The sequence below is a fragment of the Scomber japonicus genome, chromosome 3, assembly GCF_027409825.1.
Source record: "Scomber japonicus isolate fScoJap1 chromosome 3, fScoJap1.pri, whole genome shotgun sequence".
Classification (NCBI taxonomy): Eukaryota; Metazoa; Chordata; class Actinopteri; order Scombriformes; family Scombridae; genus Scomber; species Scomber japonicus.
Genome location: NC_070580.1, coordinates 38761676 through 38776735, shown reverse-complemented (window position 1 = coordinate 38776735; position 15060 = coordinate 38761676). Strand labels below are relative to the sequence as shown.

Below are 15060 nucleotides of genomic sequence, written 5' to 3'. Positions count from 1 at the left end.
ATCTATCTATCCATCTATCTATCTATCTATCTATCTATCTATCTATCTATCCATCTATCCATACCCTGGGTGAGGATGAACATATAGCCACAGCTCAGATACAGGCGTGTTTTCTGCCGTGTGCTTTGGCTCGTTCTCTGTGAGGAAACCAACAAAGCTTAGAGGAGGAGAAACAGCAGATAGAGTCAAAGCTGCTGTGAATCTGCAGAGCTGCCAAATAATTAACAATAAAATCACAGATGGTTAACTAATCCTCAGTCACCACTCATCCCTGTGTCTTATGTGTATACAGTATTTTCTACTAATTAGCACATAACACCTAATTCCACCTGGATTACTGCAAAATGCAAAACAAGCACACAGAAATGTCTTAAAAGAGACTCAGAACTATCAAAAGATGACTACAGAGACACAAACAAATATTAAAAAGAGACACAAAGAGAAACAAAATGACAAAGAGATGCCTGAAGACACACATCATATCTAAAAACAGACTGAAAACGACTAAAGAGACTCAAAAGGAGCAAAAAGAGAAACCAACAGTGATACAAAAACAACTACAAGAGACTCAAAATGACTACAAAGACTCAAAACTACCAAAAAGAGACACTAAACAATTTTAGAGATTCAAAAACATTAAAAAGAGACACCAAAATGACTAAAGAGACACAAAAAACATTCAAAAAGAGACCCAAAATGCTTAAAAGACACTCGAAATGACCAAAAAGAGACTCAAAACTATCAAAAAGAGACTCAAGAACGACTAAGAAAGAGACTTGAAATGACTAAAGAGACTCAAAAGGACCAAAAGGAGAAGCTACAATGCCTACAGAGACACAACAAACACTGAAAACAGACACAAAGAGACTCAAAACTGTTAAAACGAGACTGAAAATAACCCAAAAAGAGATGGTAAAAATGCCTACAGAGAGACAAAAACAACTTATAAAAGGGACTTAACATGACTGCAGAGACTCAAAACCACAAAAAGTAGAGTTGGAAAATTACTACAGGCACAAAAAGTACGAAAAAAAGACACAAACATGTTTAAAGAGACTCAATATGACCAAGAAAGAGAGGCAAAAATGACTACAGAGACTCAAAACCACCAAGAAAGAGACCCAATAATGGCTGGAGAGACTCAAAAACAATTTAAAAAACTGAGAATGAGCAAAAAAGTAGTGGTCGTCCATCAAGAAGATTGGGCAAGACACTTAACCCCACATTGCTCCTGTTGCTGTGCCAACGCTGTATGAATGTGTATGAATGGCTAGCTTCCCTCTGCTTGGTAGTGACCGCCATCAGTGTGAATGAGATGTAGTGTAAAAGCACTTTGAGTGTTCATAATGACTAGAAAAGTGCTTTATAAGTATCAATCAATCAATCTTTATTTGTATAGCGCCAAATCACGACAAAGTCACCTCAAGGCTCTTTCCACATAGAGCAGGTCTAAACCGAACTCTTCAGGTTTTAATTTAAAGAGACCCAACATTCCCACATGAAAGCACAGCCTGTTTACCATTTACCATTTAAAAAAAGACAAAAAATGTTTAAAGAGACGCAAAACGAACAAAAAGTGATGCAAAACTGACTATAGAGACACAAAAACCTCTAAAATAATACTGAAAACAACTAAAAGAGACTCAAACTGACTGGAAACCAACAACACTGACACTGTTCTTATAGAAGACTTAAAGAAAAACACAATGTCCAGTTACAACCATTACCCTGATCATTCATCACTTCTGTCCATATAAAGAAAAGTAATGCTGATTCCTGCTGATGCTGCAGCCCCCCCCCCCCCCTCCTCACTGACAGAGCTGAGTGAGAGTCATTAGGAAGGTTTGATAGAATGAAGCTGTCTGCTGAAGCCTGCTGCTGCTCCGAGGGTTCACAGAGAGTCAATCATCCTGAAATGGCACAGAAGGCGTGTTCATTATGTAATTGAAGGTTTTAGTTCTGGGGGGCACAGATGATCCCAGACGTCTCTGCTGCTGCCTCGAATTATAATGTGGAGGGAGGGAAGGAGGAACAAAGAGTCACAGGGAAAAAAAAAAGGGAAGAAACCAGACAATAAGTTAGGAGCTGAGGATTCATCTGAGAAGGAATGTGAAGGTTTAAATATCAATCAGATAAATGTCATTATTGGGACAGAGGAGCAGGAGATAATAGAGGAGGAGGAGGAGAGACCAGGTTATATGTTCTTCTGTTGGATCAATACTGTTAATATAACAGGTTGATCAGTGTTGACTGGGCTTCTGATTGTTATGCATTATTGATTACAGAGCAGAGAGACTTATATGAGTTTGCTGTTTACCATTTCAAATGCAGCTTTACTTTCCCTCCCGACATCCTCCAGAGAAAAGAAGCTAAAAGTCGATATGCATTGTTAGACTTGATTACCGCTGTGATATTAGCTTTGTTTGTGCCTGGAATCTCTTCTTCCTCTTTACTGTGTTGTTTCAGAGCTGCAGTAGAGGGTAAATAAAGTTTAAACAGAGCCAAGACGGCACTAAATCAGCTCTTTAAACAGCTGCACTTTATGTAAATCAGACTAACTGCTGCTCATTTATATTTGTTTCCAGTTACATCGATGCCAATGTTAGAGTGAGTGAATATCTTCCACTGTGTTCATGCTGTTCATGTGATTAACTGGCTGGTTTTAACACATCTGCTGCATGTTCTCTACTTTTCCTTTTGTAGACAAATCAATGCACTGATTCATTCCTCTGTTTCTGTCCAAAAACTATTATAAATACAACTCAAACTCTTCATAATGAGCATGAGCAGAAACACTGTTCAGATGAATCACGTTAAACAGTGAAACCAGGAGGTGGCGCTGAAGAGTCACGTCTGTCATCTCAGATAAAACAACGCAGCAGGTTGTAATGTCCAAAAAAACAACCTGCACTGAGTTTGAGTCACAGCGGCCAGCTAGTTGCCGTAGTAACAGTGAGATGGAGTGATTAAAAACTACTAAAAGACTCAAAATGACTACAGAGAAATAAAAACTACTAAAAACACAGACCCAAAACTACCAACGAGAAGCACAAAAACAATCTACAGTTGGTTTGAGTGACAGCTGCCATCCAGTTGCCATAGTAACGGTGAGGCAGAGTGATTATAGAGACCCAAAACTACTAAAAAGAGACACTAGAAAAATGACAATAAACATAATATATTTATAAAAATGAGACTCAAAACAAGCAAAGAGACTCAGAACTACCAAATAAGATGCAAAAATGACAATAGAGACAAGAAAATGGCAATCACAAAAAGACTAAAATCAACCTGGAGTTAGTTTGAGTGACAGCCGCCATCGAGTTGCCGTAGTAACAGTGAGATTGAGTGATTAAAAATTACTAAAAAGACTCAAAATGACTCCAGAGAAATAAAAACAACTGGACACAGAGACTCAAAACTACCAAAGCAGATGCAAAAATGACAATTAAGACATATTATTGGCTAAAGCCAATTAATAGCATGGCCATGACTGTTGAAACAAGAGTGGTAAAGAAGGCAAATAATATATGTGAGGATCTCTCACACCCTTTACATCACACATATGAGTTGTTGCCCTCAGGTAGGAGGCTCAGGTAGGAGGCTCAGGTAGGAGGCTCAGGTAGGAGGCTCAGGATGCCTTCATTCATACCTACCAGCATATCCATGTTAAATAAGACAACTAAGACTGAATAGCACATTGCACTTTAGTATTGTACTGTATTTAAGTTGGGTTTTTTGTCCTATTGTCAACCTGTCTTTTTGTCCTGGGAGGGGGGGTGTATGGTTTGTCTATTGTGTTCTTGTTTATTGTAATGTCTTTGTACTTTTATCAGATGCACTGAAAACGGCACAGAACAATTTTCCGAAAGGACAAATAAACAATCTATCTATCTAAAGGAGATTCAAAACTACTAAAAACACAGACCTAAAAACTACCAACGAGAAGCACAAAAACAATCTACAGTTGGTTTGAGTGACAGCTGCCATCCAGTTGCCATAGTAACGGTGAGGCAGAGTGACGAAAGAGACCCAAACCTACTAAAAAGAGACACAAAAATACTAACAAAAGACCAAAACAATGACAATAAACATAAAAATGAATAAAGAGAGACTCAGAACTACCAAATAAGATGCAAAAATTACAATAGAGACATAAAAATGACTAATGACACAATTACCAAAAAGACTAAATTCAACCTTGAGTTAGTTTGAGTGACAGCAGCCATCTAGTTGCCATAGTAACAGTGAGATAGAGTAACTACAGAGACTCATAACTATTTAAACAGACTAAAAAAAGACTCAAAACCAACTAAATAGAGATGTAAAAAGGACCAGTGGTGGTTTCACACTCTGTATATTCCATTTAAGACTTTATTATTATTATCCAACAGAGTATAAGTGATGAAGATCTTTCTGTTCTTTCTGTTTTCTTAATTACCACTTGATGAAGATGCTATAAGCTTTTAATTGCTTTTCAACTACATTGTTTTTATTAGCTACAGTTTTCAGGTCATTAAACACTAACACTACAGTGACACATGGAGCTGATGATAACTGTGAAGACTTGGTGTGAAGTATATTTCTGTGTATTTCATTTATATTAGTTCCACCTCACACACATCTTTCCTCACACACCTTCTAATCCTCACACACCTTCCAATGTGCCAACAACAAAGCAGCCGCTCAAGCTGAAAGGAGCCGTCTGTGATTTAACCTCAGTGACAGTCCCAGTCTCTAATTGGAGCCACGTAATGATTCAAGCATCCACATCGTACTGCTGGAGCGTGCACACCTGACCCATCTCACCTGGCTCCGTCTCTCCTGACCCATCACACCTGGCTCCGTTTCACCTGACCCATCTCACCTGGCTCCGTTTCATCTGACCCATCACACCTGGCTCCGTCTCACCTGACCCATCACACCCGGCTCCGTCTCACCTGACCCATCACCCCAGCTCTGTCTCACCTGACCCATCACACCTGGCTCCGTCTAGCCTGACCCCTCACACCTGGCTCCGTCTCACCTGACCCCTCACATCCGTCTCCGTCTCACATGGCTCCGTTTCACCTGACCCATCACACCCGGCTCCGTCTCACCTGACCCGTCACACCTGACCCCTTACACCTGGCTCCGTCTCACCTGGCTCCGTCACACCTGACCCCTCACACCTGGCTCCGTCTCACCTGGCTCTGTTTCACCTGACCCATCACACCCGGCTCCGTATCACCTGACCCGTCACACCTGGCTCCATCTCACCTGACCCATCACACCCGGCTCCGTCTCACCTGACCCATCACACCTGGCTCCGTCTCACCTGACCCCTCACACCTGGCTCCGTTTCACCTGACCCCTCACACCCGGCTCCGTCTCACCTGTGCACTTCCTGCTGCTCTCGTCTTTCTTGGAGGAGCTCATCAGTTTGCAGTTGAAGTTCTCCTCCCAGTACTCAGCGAACCAAACGTTCCTGCGGTTGTTCTCCAGCGTTCGAGATGTGAAGTACGCATCGAACCCTGAAAACAGACAACAAGTAACGGGTCAGTTAAACACCAGCAAGTTCGCTCATTATCACGCAGCTAGATGAGGACACGCAAGAGTTGATCTGCTTTTAAATAATTGCTTTTATGTAAATGAGTCAGTCACAAATAAGGAATGTTAAAAAAAATAGTTAAAAAAGCAGCATCAGGTTTGTTAAAATGTACATTAACCCTCCTGTTGTCCTCCAGTCAAGGAAGGAAAGGAGGGAGGGAGGGAGGAGGGAAGGGAGGAAGAAGGAAGGAAAGGAGGGAGGGAGGAAGGATGGATGGAAGGAAGGGAGGAAGAAGGAAGGAAAGGAGGGAGAGAGGAAGGAATGGAAAAAGAAGGAAGGGAGGGAAGGAGGAAGAAAGGAGGAAGAAGGAAGGAAAGGAGGGAGAAATTAAGATGAAATGTAATATTTAGAACAATAGTATTCCATTAGCTTTATTTAATATAAAAGTTATAATGTAAGATCATGCCACACTAGTTGATATGGTGTTAGGTAGGAAGGAAGGAAGGAAGGAAGGAAGGGAGGAAGGAAGGAAGGAAGGAAGATCATGCCAAACTAGTTCATATGGTGTTTTATTGACTATTTACTGTTTTTATGGTTACACCACTTAGACATTTTTACCATAATCCTCTAATATATTCTCTCTAAATGGATTAAAAGCAGAAATTTGATGCTGGGTCCACAAAAAAAGAATGTGTGAAGTTATTCATACGTTTATTTTCACATTTTAACCCTTTAAATTTAAACTAAACCACATGGAGACATATATAAACACATCATCCTGCTGCTGTTAGCAACCAGATAAACACGAGAGAACATTATTAGAAACATGAGGTGATGCAGGTGGCAACAGAAATATAAAAAAAGACCCAAAAATATCTTCCTGACACTAAATGTAGATGTTCCAGAGTCATAAAACAAACCGTGTTAAAGCACTTTCTCTTTCCAGTTAACACGGATCAAACGCTGCTGTCCAAACACTTGCCAACACCACGATAAACCTTTACATAACAATAAACCTTTACATATGCTAATAAAAGGTTTGGCATGAAGAGGACAGATCCAGAGCAATGAATAGAAACAGCAGGAATAGCTGCGTGTGCATCACCTATATGCAAACAGCACAATGCTCCCGGAGAGGAGGAAGGTGGCGTGTAGGTTTCTAATCACATAAGAACATTAAGAGATTATCATTAACTATGAAGATAAACAGGAAGCAGGTCAAAGGGAGGAAAAAAAAACACACAAAAAAAGACATTTATTCAATCGTGAATGAACAACATAAATGATAGAATCTAGTTTAACATCAGAGTGAAATCAGTCTTTGTGTCTTTAAAACAATGTATAAATAAAATATGTTGTTATAAAATGTAATTGTAAAGCATCAGATATATGTTTTATTATTTTGAATGTTTTATATGAAGATGAATGTGTTGCTCTGTTATTCCCTTAGTGTCACAGTTAATTATCTATAATCATGTTTCAATGATGATAAAACATGAGAAGAGACGAAGGAAGGAAGGGAGGAAGGACGGATGGATGGGAGGGAGGAATGAAGGAAGGAAAGGAGGAAGGACGGATGGATGGGAGAGAGGGATGGATGGATGGAAGAAGTAAGAAGGAAAGGAGGAAAGGACAAAGGAAGGGAAGACAAAGGAAGGAAGGAAGAAAGGAAGAAGGAAGGAAAGGAGGGAGTAATGAAGGAAGGAAGGAGGGAGAAAGTTGTGATCTCAAATATGATTGATTCTTTGAACAGTTTGAGCTGGTTTTTGGAATAAATCAACAATTAGTCAATTATTACGGTCAGATGACAATTATTTCATATTTAAGTAATTGTTAAAGCTAAATATTTGATGGGTCAAGGTTGGTTTTCCATCACAGTAGAATTTATCATCTGACTAAACAAGACATTTACAGATTAACTTATTGAGATTTCAGAAATGGTAACAAGCATGATGATTGTGGAGACCAATCAATCAATGAATTAATTGATTCATTGAGAAGATAAGTGAGTCAGTCATTAATGGTGTTGTTGGTTCTGGCAGATCTGAACTCTGCAGTGGTTGGTTTGTAGAGAGAAGATGATCCCAACTTGTTGAGTGAAATGAACCTTTACTAACAGCTAGCAGCAGAATGAATGAAAAGTCTGACCAGGACTATTAAACTAGTACGTTGTCTTCTTGATATCTGGGCAGATGGGATGTTCTCTCCTGAGTCTTAGGGGCCATCATCCACACGGAGACGCTTTTTGGTTTAAACGCAGATGTTTTGCATCGTTTTGGCCGATCGTCCAAACGAATACTGTAAACGCCTGAAAACGAAGCTTTCTGAAACCCGGTCCCAGGATGAAAACACAGCCCTTGAGTGTTTGTTTGGATGGTGTAGATGCATACCTTCGTTTCGATGATGTCATCGCCACACCCCTCGAGCTTAGCCTTCAAACTGTGATAACATACAGTCAACAGATTCAGCCTCTGCCATGGACATAGATCCAAGGCTTTAATAGGCTGCGCGCGTTCCCCCGGGCCCTAAACACAAAGGCCTAAATCTTTGAACGCACCACGGGTCCTTGAACGCACCATGTGTTTGAACATACAGCGGGTCCTTGAACACACCGTGTGTTTGAACATACAGCGGGCCTTGAACGCACCGTGTGTTTGAACATACACCGGGGAAACAGCTGCAGTGGAGTAACTATTGTGTTTGTGTTAGCAAACCGAGTGCTGCCTGTTAGAGTCAGTCTGTGTAACTCTGTTAAAATGACACAGTCACACTTAAACAGACTGATTGAGGATGTTAGATGTGGCGCCGCCTACAGGCTGGAATATGAAGTAGCGTGTTGAGATGGATCCGTTGAAACGATGCCAGGGAAAACGGAGGGAAAAGATCGTTTTGGTACATGTGGACTTGGCCTTAGTGATATTCTGTCCATGTTAAAGGAACCGAACCAGTTTATTTGCCACCTCGTCTTCTGATTCATATTTAATGACCTTGATTGATATCTGTAGTTTATGAGCTCTGTATTTAGAGGACTTTCAATATCAGAGGTATCAGTTTTAAAGAGCTGGACTCCATCTCTGCTCTGTGATGTACCATTTAAAGTCTGATCCTTATCAAATCACCAGAGCCTGAAAAATGAGAACGTTTCAAAAGGAGCGTTCGCAATCGAGTCAGAATCCATTTCTGCCTTTTGTTGACGGCTTTGTCTCGTCCACTCGATCACTCAGATACTCACAACAGTCAGCTCTGGAAATTGAGTTATGAGGATGGGAGTCCTTCATCTTTAGAAGAGCACTTAGACATCTCCCATTCCTCTGCAGTCTCTCTGTCACTGATACGCTCTGATGTCCTTGACACGCTGCCATGATGTCAGCCACGCATGAATTTTAATAATTTCTGACAGGCTAAAATTAGGATCTTGACCTCTTTAAGTTTCCCCTTGCACGCAGCTTCAAGTCAGCAGAGTGGAAGATGGCTGTGGCGGAGGGCGAGGTAGGGGGGGGTATGGGGGGCAGTTAAAGGCAGACATAAAAGAGCCGCAGAGAAAGAGAAGACAAGAGAATAAAAGTTGAAAAGAGTCCATTACAGTGAGAGATGTAGCTCATAATTTACTCAGTGATGTGCTGAAAGGGATTCTGGGAGGGAGGAAACTGAGCTCAGCCGGGAGGAGGAGGGGGGGGGCAGTTAAAGCTCTGCACGATGAACTGAAAGCTTTATAAAGAGTGAAACATCTGATCCCAAACCGACTGACTTTCAACTCATTTAACAGCAATAAGACGTATTCTTACAATAATGTTCATATAAGGGTCAATAATGTGTTTCAGTGTCCATGTGGTTTAGTTTTAACAAAGCAGATGCTGCTTTTAAAACTATTTACTAACATATTTATGAAATGATTATCTAGACAAACCTTATTTGTTACTGCCTTATTTGTGTTTTTACACTGTACACTGTTGCATTGAGTAATTCATGTTCAATCACACTTTTTCCCTGTTATGTTGTTTTAAACTCAGCAGTCCATGTACATCTTACTGGTCAGTATCAAGTGTAACAGTAGATGTAAGCAGAGAGTAGCACACAGAGCACAAGGCAGTAGCAACATGCGCTAACTCTAAGCACTACACTACAGCACTTTACCCTTCATACATACCCTGTTAGCACACAACATAGCGTGTACAAACACACACACAGACACACACACACACACACACACACACACACACACACACACACACACACACACCATACCTGCCTGCATTTGAGCAGTAAGAGTGTCAATATAACTCATACATATACATATATATATATGTATAGAGAGAGAGAGACAGAGACAGAGAGAGCGAGAGAGAGTATCAGTACTAGCTTGGCTGCTAGCTCAGTTAAAACAGACAGACAGGAATTAGCCAATCACATAAAAGTAGCTCAGTTTCTGCCCAGCGACAGGTTGCTAAGGCCTTACGGTTGCTAAGGGCAGCTAAGGTTCTACGGTTGCTACGGCGATGTGACAATCTGCTTGGAAATTCTCAAAATGCCCCAGAATTTGGCTTCTGACAAGGTCCCGAACAATTGCAAACCGTAAGAAAACCGTAACTCCTGTCCAAAAACCGAAAACACCGTGAGAGACACAGAAGCCGGCAGATTCTGACAGTGTTTATTTTATTCAGATATTCCTTAAAATGAGCGAGTAAGCTCAGTGTGAACACAGAGTGAGATTGTTTTGGAAAAAGAAGACGATTACATTAGGGTCAATGGGGAGCGAGACAGGTATTGCTGCCGCTCTCGGCCCCCCCGTTTAAATTTTGTGCAGACCCCGCCTGTCACAGTCACATTTTATGAATCCCAACACCTATGTCTACATTTTGACCAAAAATTATTTGTCTCCTTTTTACGGTTTGGCCGTGAGCTCGAGTTAAAAATAAAAATTAAGGTTATCTTTTACTGCTTCTCTCACTCAAGCTAACTGCCGCTTCCACTCTAACTTTGAAGAAAAAGTGATTTCCACTCCTCGTTTGACTGCTCATAGTTTGAAAAGTTTATATGTTATGTAAAAACAGTTTGGTATTTTGGAGAGAGCACAAGCTTTCCTCCGTTTTAAAGTTTGAATCACATTTCTACGTGCTCCAAGGCAGCATTACTGCTGGAGAAGAGAGCCTCAGAGCTGCGCACCTGTAGCACTAATAAAGGTTTTAAATGAAGACGCTCCGATAAGGCGCAGAAGTAATTCAGAGCTGCATTCTATCAAAAGGCCACCAGGGGGCGACCGTCTCTATACAAGTCAATGGAGAATTCACCAACTTCTCACTTGATTTCTAACCTCAGTAAACGTTTTCAAAATGTGTTTATGGTCTCAATCGCTAGTTTAAAGCCTTCTTCAATGCAGTATGATGTTCATTTGGGACATTTTGGCCTCCCTGATTTTATATGTGACGATAAAGCAGGGTATGCATTAGGGCGTGGCTACGTCCTGATTGACAGGTTGATTGACCAATGTCCTCGAGATCCAGCCCTCGTAACCATAGCAACCTCCCCGCTACGCCCATGACTTGGCTTCCGAGCAGCAGTCCACAAACCAATGGGTGACGTCACGGATGTTACGTCCATTTCTTCTGTACAGTCTATGGTTCTGATATACAGACTAAATCTGAATGAGTCAACAAAAGAAAGGAAAGCTCAGTGTAGCTGTGCAGCGTGTTAATGACTGGATGTTTTCTCTCTCTCTCTCTCTCTCTCTCTCTATCTCTCTCTCTCTCTCTCTCTCAGCGTTTCCTCAGGACCTGAATACAAACTCACATCTGACATTTCTGCTCCATAAAGTAGGCTACGTCCCATCAGGGAACAGATTCATATAAATTAAGATCAAACACCGTGTTCGCCCTTGAGGTTACATCCAGATGCAATTATTGTTGAATCCCTACTTTTCTTTCTCTTTTTTGTTAATGTACACTGTGCGTACTGTTGCTCTAATGCTCCGATCCAAAGAGTAATTACAAGGACGTTTCTAATTTAGTTTCCTTTCAAGCTGTGAGGAGATGCTGCAGGAATAATCTGGCCTGCAGTCAGACACAATTTAATGTCTATTCATTTGTTTTGTAGCTCCAGAACATGTTTGAAGGACTCATGGAAAGTAAATGAAGACTGTAAATGTAATTAAAGTATATTTAGAAGTGAAAGTCTGACGTTATAAAGGGAATAAAGCAACGTGAGACCTAACAGCTGAAGAAAAGACATCTTTAAAGGAGATCTAATGTGCTTTTCTTTATTGTCAGTCATATATATATAATTACACTGTTGGACGCTCATATTAAATGTGACCAAAGTATCAAATAACGAGATAATCATACGTAGAAATGCTCGATTTACAACAGTTTTCTGTTACTTTCAGCAGCACCATCCATAGCGATCCTCTGCTAACATTAAGCATTAAGAAGTGTAAGAGCAGAAGAAGAGATTTGAGACGCAGCGTTAGAGTCTCTGGTATGACAGTGAACGCATCGCAGTCCAGCAGATATCTTTATTACCAAAAACCAGCAGCGTTACTTTAAGCTCCTCGTGTTGCTGCTTGATTATTTAAAGCTGTTTTAAAGTAAACTAAGAGTGGAGTTATATCTCTTCTTTATCACTTTAAATTAAGATTGGGCAATATATCAATATTGTTGTTAATCCTTCTCATAGCAACAGTGAAAGAGATCGGACTGAAAATAACGTTAGCTTGATAATGTCTCGTTAGCCTAGCTGCGTGTTTGCATGTTTTGGTTGCTGCTGCTTCACTGAATCTCAGATAACTTTACTGACAGACACAAAGTTAAGGAATGAAGGATATTATTAGTTAGATAGTGATCCACAGATGCTGCAACTTATTTAAACATCATTATTTTTTTATTTATTTTGCCACAGTTGTCATTTTCAAACATCACTAAGCTAGTTTTTGTAGTATTACGAAGCTAGTTTTTGTTGGCTGAATGAACGCCCGTTATTGTTCTTGGTACCAAATCATTACAGACTGTTAAACTAACCCAATAAACCAAAAACAGCAGCGTTACTTTAAGCTCCTCGTGTTTCTGCTTGATTATTTAGCTGTTTTAAAGTAAACTAAGAGTGGAGTTATATCTCTTCTTTATCACTTTACATTAAGATTGGGCAATATATCGATATTATATACAGTAGATATCGTGATATGAGACTAGATATCGTCTTAGATTTTGGATATCGTGATATGATATGACATAAATGTTTCTTTTCTGGTTTTAATGCAGCATTACAGTAAAATAATGTAATTTTCTAAACCTACCAGATTGTTCTAGCTGTTCTATTATTTACCCATTTTGTCATTATATCCAAATTACTGATGATTATTAATCAACATTTCATTGTGTAAATATTATATTAAAGCACTGACGGTCATATCGAGGTATTTGGTCAAATATATTGTGGTATATGATTTTATCTATATTGCTCAGCCTACTTTAAATATCATTCATGCTGTAAAATATGAAGCTAAACTTTCCTTTATTCCATCCATGTTGTTCTATGTGTGTTTTATATGTCCTGTTCCCCATGTGTCCCCTGTATCACTCGTCCTTTAACCTCATTTCTTTCATGTTTTCCTTCTTTTCTCTCCTCTGAGTGATTCTTCACAAACCTCTTTACCTTTCTGCTCCCTCTCATTTCCTCTGCCTCCCTTTAAATTGCATCACTGTGAATAAACCTGCTTTTCATTCTGAGCATGTTTTGCTGAATGTGCATAATGTTGGACATCGAGGGCAGTGCTCCACTCTGAAAACCTGCTCACTCTTCCTCCTCCTCCTCTTCCTCCTCTTCCTCTCTTCTGTCCTGTTTACCACATTTTTATCTTTATTCCTCTGTAAATATTTTTCATTATTCTCATCTTTCTCTTCTCTCTCATGTTCTGTTTTCTCTGCATCTCTCACCTTCCTCCTTAAAAGATGTTTATGTGGCGTCCTCCTGATACCAGTTTGTTCCTCTGGTGTGTAACCATTACAGTCCAGTCACTGAGCTCAGCTTCCTGTTTCTGAAGAGTAAATATCCACAAATCTTTGAAAAACCCAAAAGGTGCTTTCACAAACACTTCTGCTGTTCTGAAGGTGTTTCATAAATACATATAAAAATATTTTGATTGCTGAGCTGTGTATTTGGACCATATCAGAAAAAAGTTACATAAACTCAAGTTCTATGCTTCAGTGCATATTTTGAGGTACTAATAAAGTGACAAGAAAAGTTCCATATCGAAACAGAATAATTTGTAATCTACTGATAAAGAGAAAATCATGAAAAATATAGATGAAACAAGAAACTGAGAAAAATATGTTTTTGTCTTGTATGTAAAAATAAATTAATCAGGACAATTAATATTTGGATAAACATTAGTTTGGCCAGAATGACTTAAAACCCTAGGATTTTTTAATTTTTTAATTTTTATTTGACATGTCCCATTTGCTAACATGGAGGGGGCAGGACTTATGACCTATACTGCAACCACCCACCAGGGGGCGTTCCAGATGTTTTGGCTTCACTTTTGGGGAGCTGTCATAACGTCCATGTTTATACACATTAAATAAAGGTTTCCCACTATCTACACACTTCCACTTTCTTAAACCTGTCCTTGGTAGTCCTAACATACAGTCTTCTATTGTACCTTTCTCCAACAATATCACTGGCACAACTTCCCAACAATATTCTGTGGTTTCCTTTTCTATGATATTCTATAATAACCCTTTAATATTGGATGTCCTTAGATACATTATTCTATGCTACACCTTACAATACATATTACCCTTCATCTACAATGAAAGGTAATATGAGTAAATCCTTTGGAATGAAACACACCCTGTGTTACTGTGGAGCTACAACATTTATCAGAAGAGATCTGACAAAGCTCCGCCCCTCACCTGACTCACCTGAGACAAACCAGGAAACAGTTTATTGTTGGTCTCTAAAGAGACACACAGACTGAAAAACAGACACAGATCAGATTCACCGTCAGACTGACCGACTTCAGACACGTCAGACATTCTGTGAGTAAATTTGTTTACATTTGTTGGAAAAACTGAACTTATGTTTGAAAGGGAAAAGAGATTTCAGTTGGGGTATAAAACATTTTGCTTAAATATATGAATATTTTTGCTTTAAGATTTTGTGTTTGTGTTTATGTTGATTGAGTGTGAAGGCAGTAAGTTAAGTATTGTTGCTTCAGTCTGCATCCTTTGTAAACTGACTAAACTACTGACTGAGTACAAAGTGCAGCACAGAGACCCGACTGGCTCCTTAAAAACACAAAAAGTCAAACTGTCACAAACTGAAGCAGCAAAAGCAGCAACGATCTGATGCTGCAAGACTTGCTGTGTGTGGCAGTAAACACTGTCGGTGCCACCAGAGGGCGCCACAACAAGTTCATCAGTGTGCCGTCATTTCTTATAAGTGTTGGTACTGTCCTTTTTGTTTTTGGTAATATGTCAAATCTTAAATAAATCATCCAGAACAATATTCACTCCTTTGTGTTTCTTTTTTTAAAAAGA

The 15060-nt window shown here is 39.7% G+C and overlaps 1 protein-coding gene across 1 annotated transcript in view; it reads right to left on the bottom strand.

Annotated features, from left to right (window-relative positions):
• Positions 1 to 15060, bottom strand: part of LOC128355634 (metabotropic glutamate receptor 7-like) — a 274376-nt gene that overhangs the window by 57885 nt on the left and 201431 nt on the right. The window contains exon 5 of the mRNA XM_053315952.1: positions 5376 to 5513. Coding sequence (XP_053171927.1) covers positions 5376 to 5513 — 138 coding nt within the window. The remainder of the gene's footprint in view (positions 1 to 5375; positions 5514 to 15060) is intronic.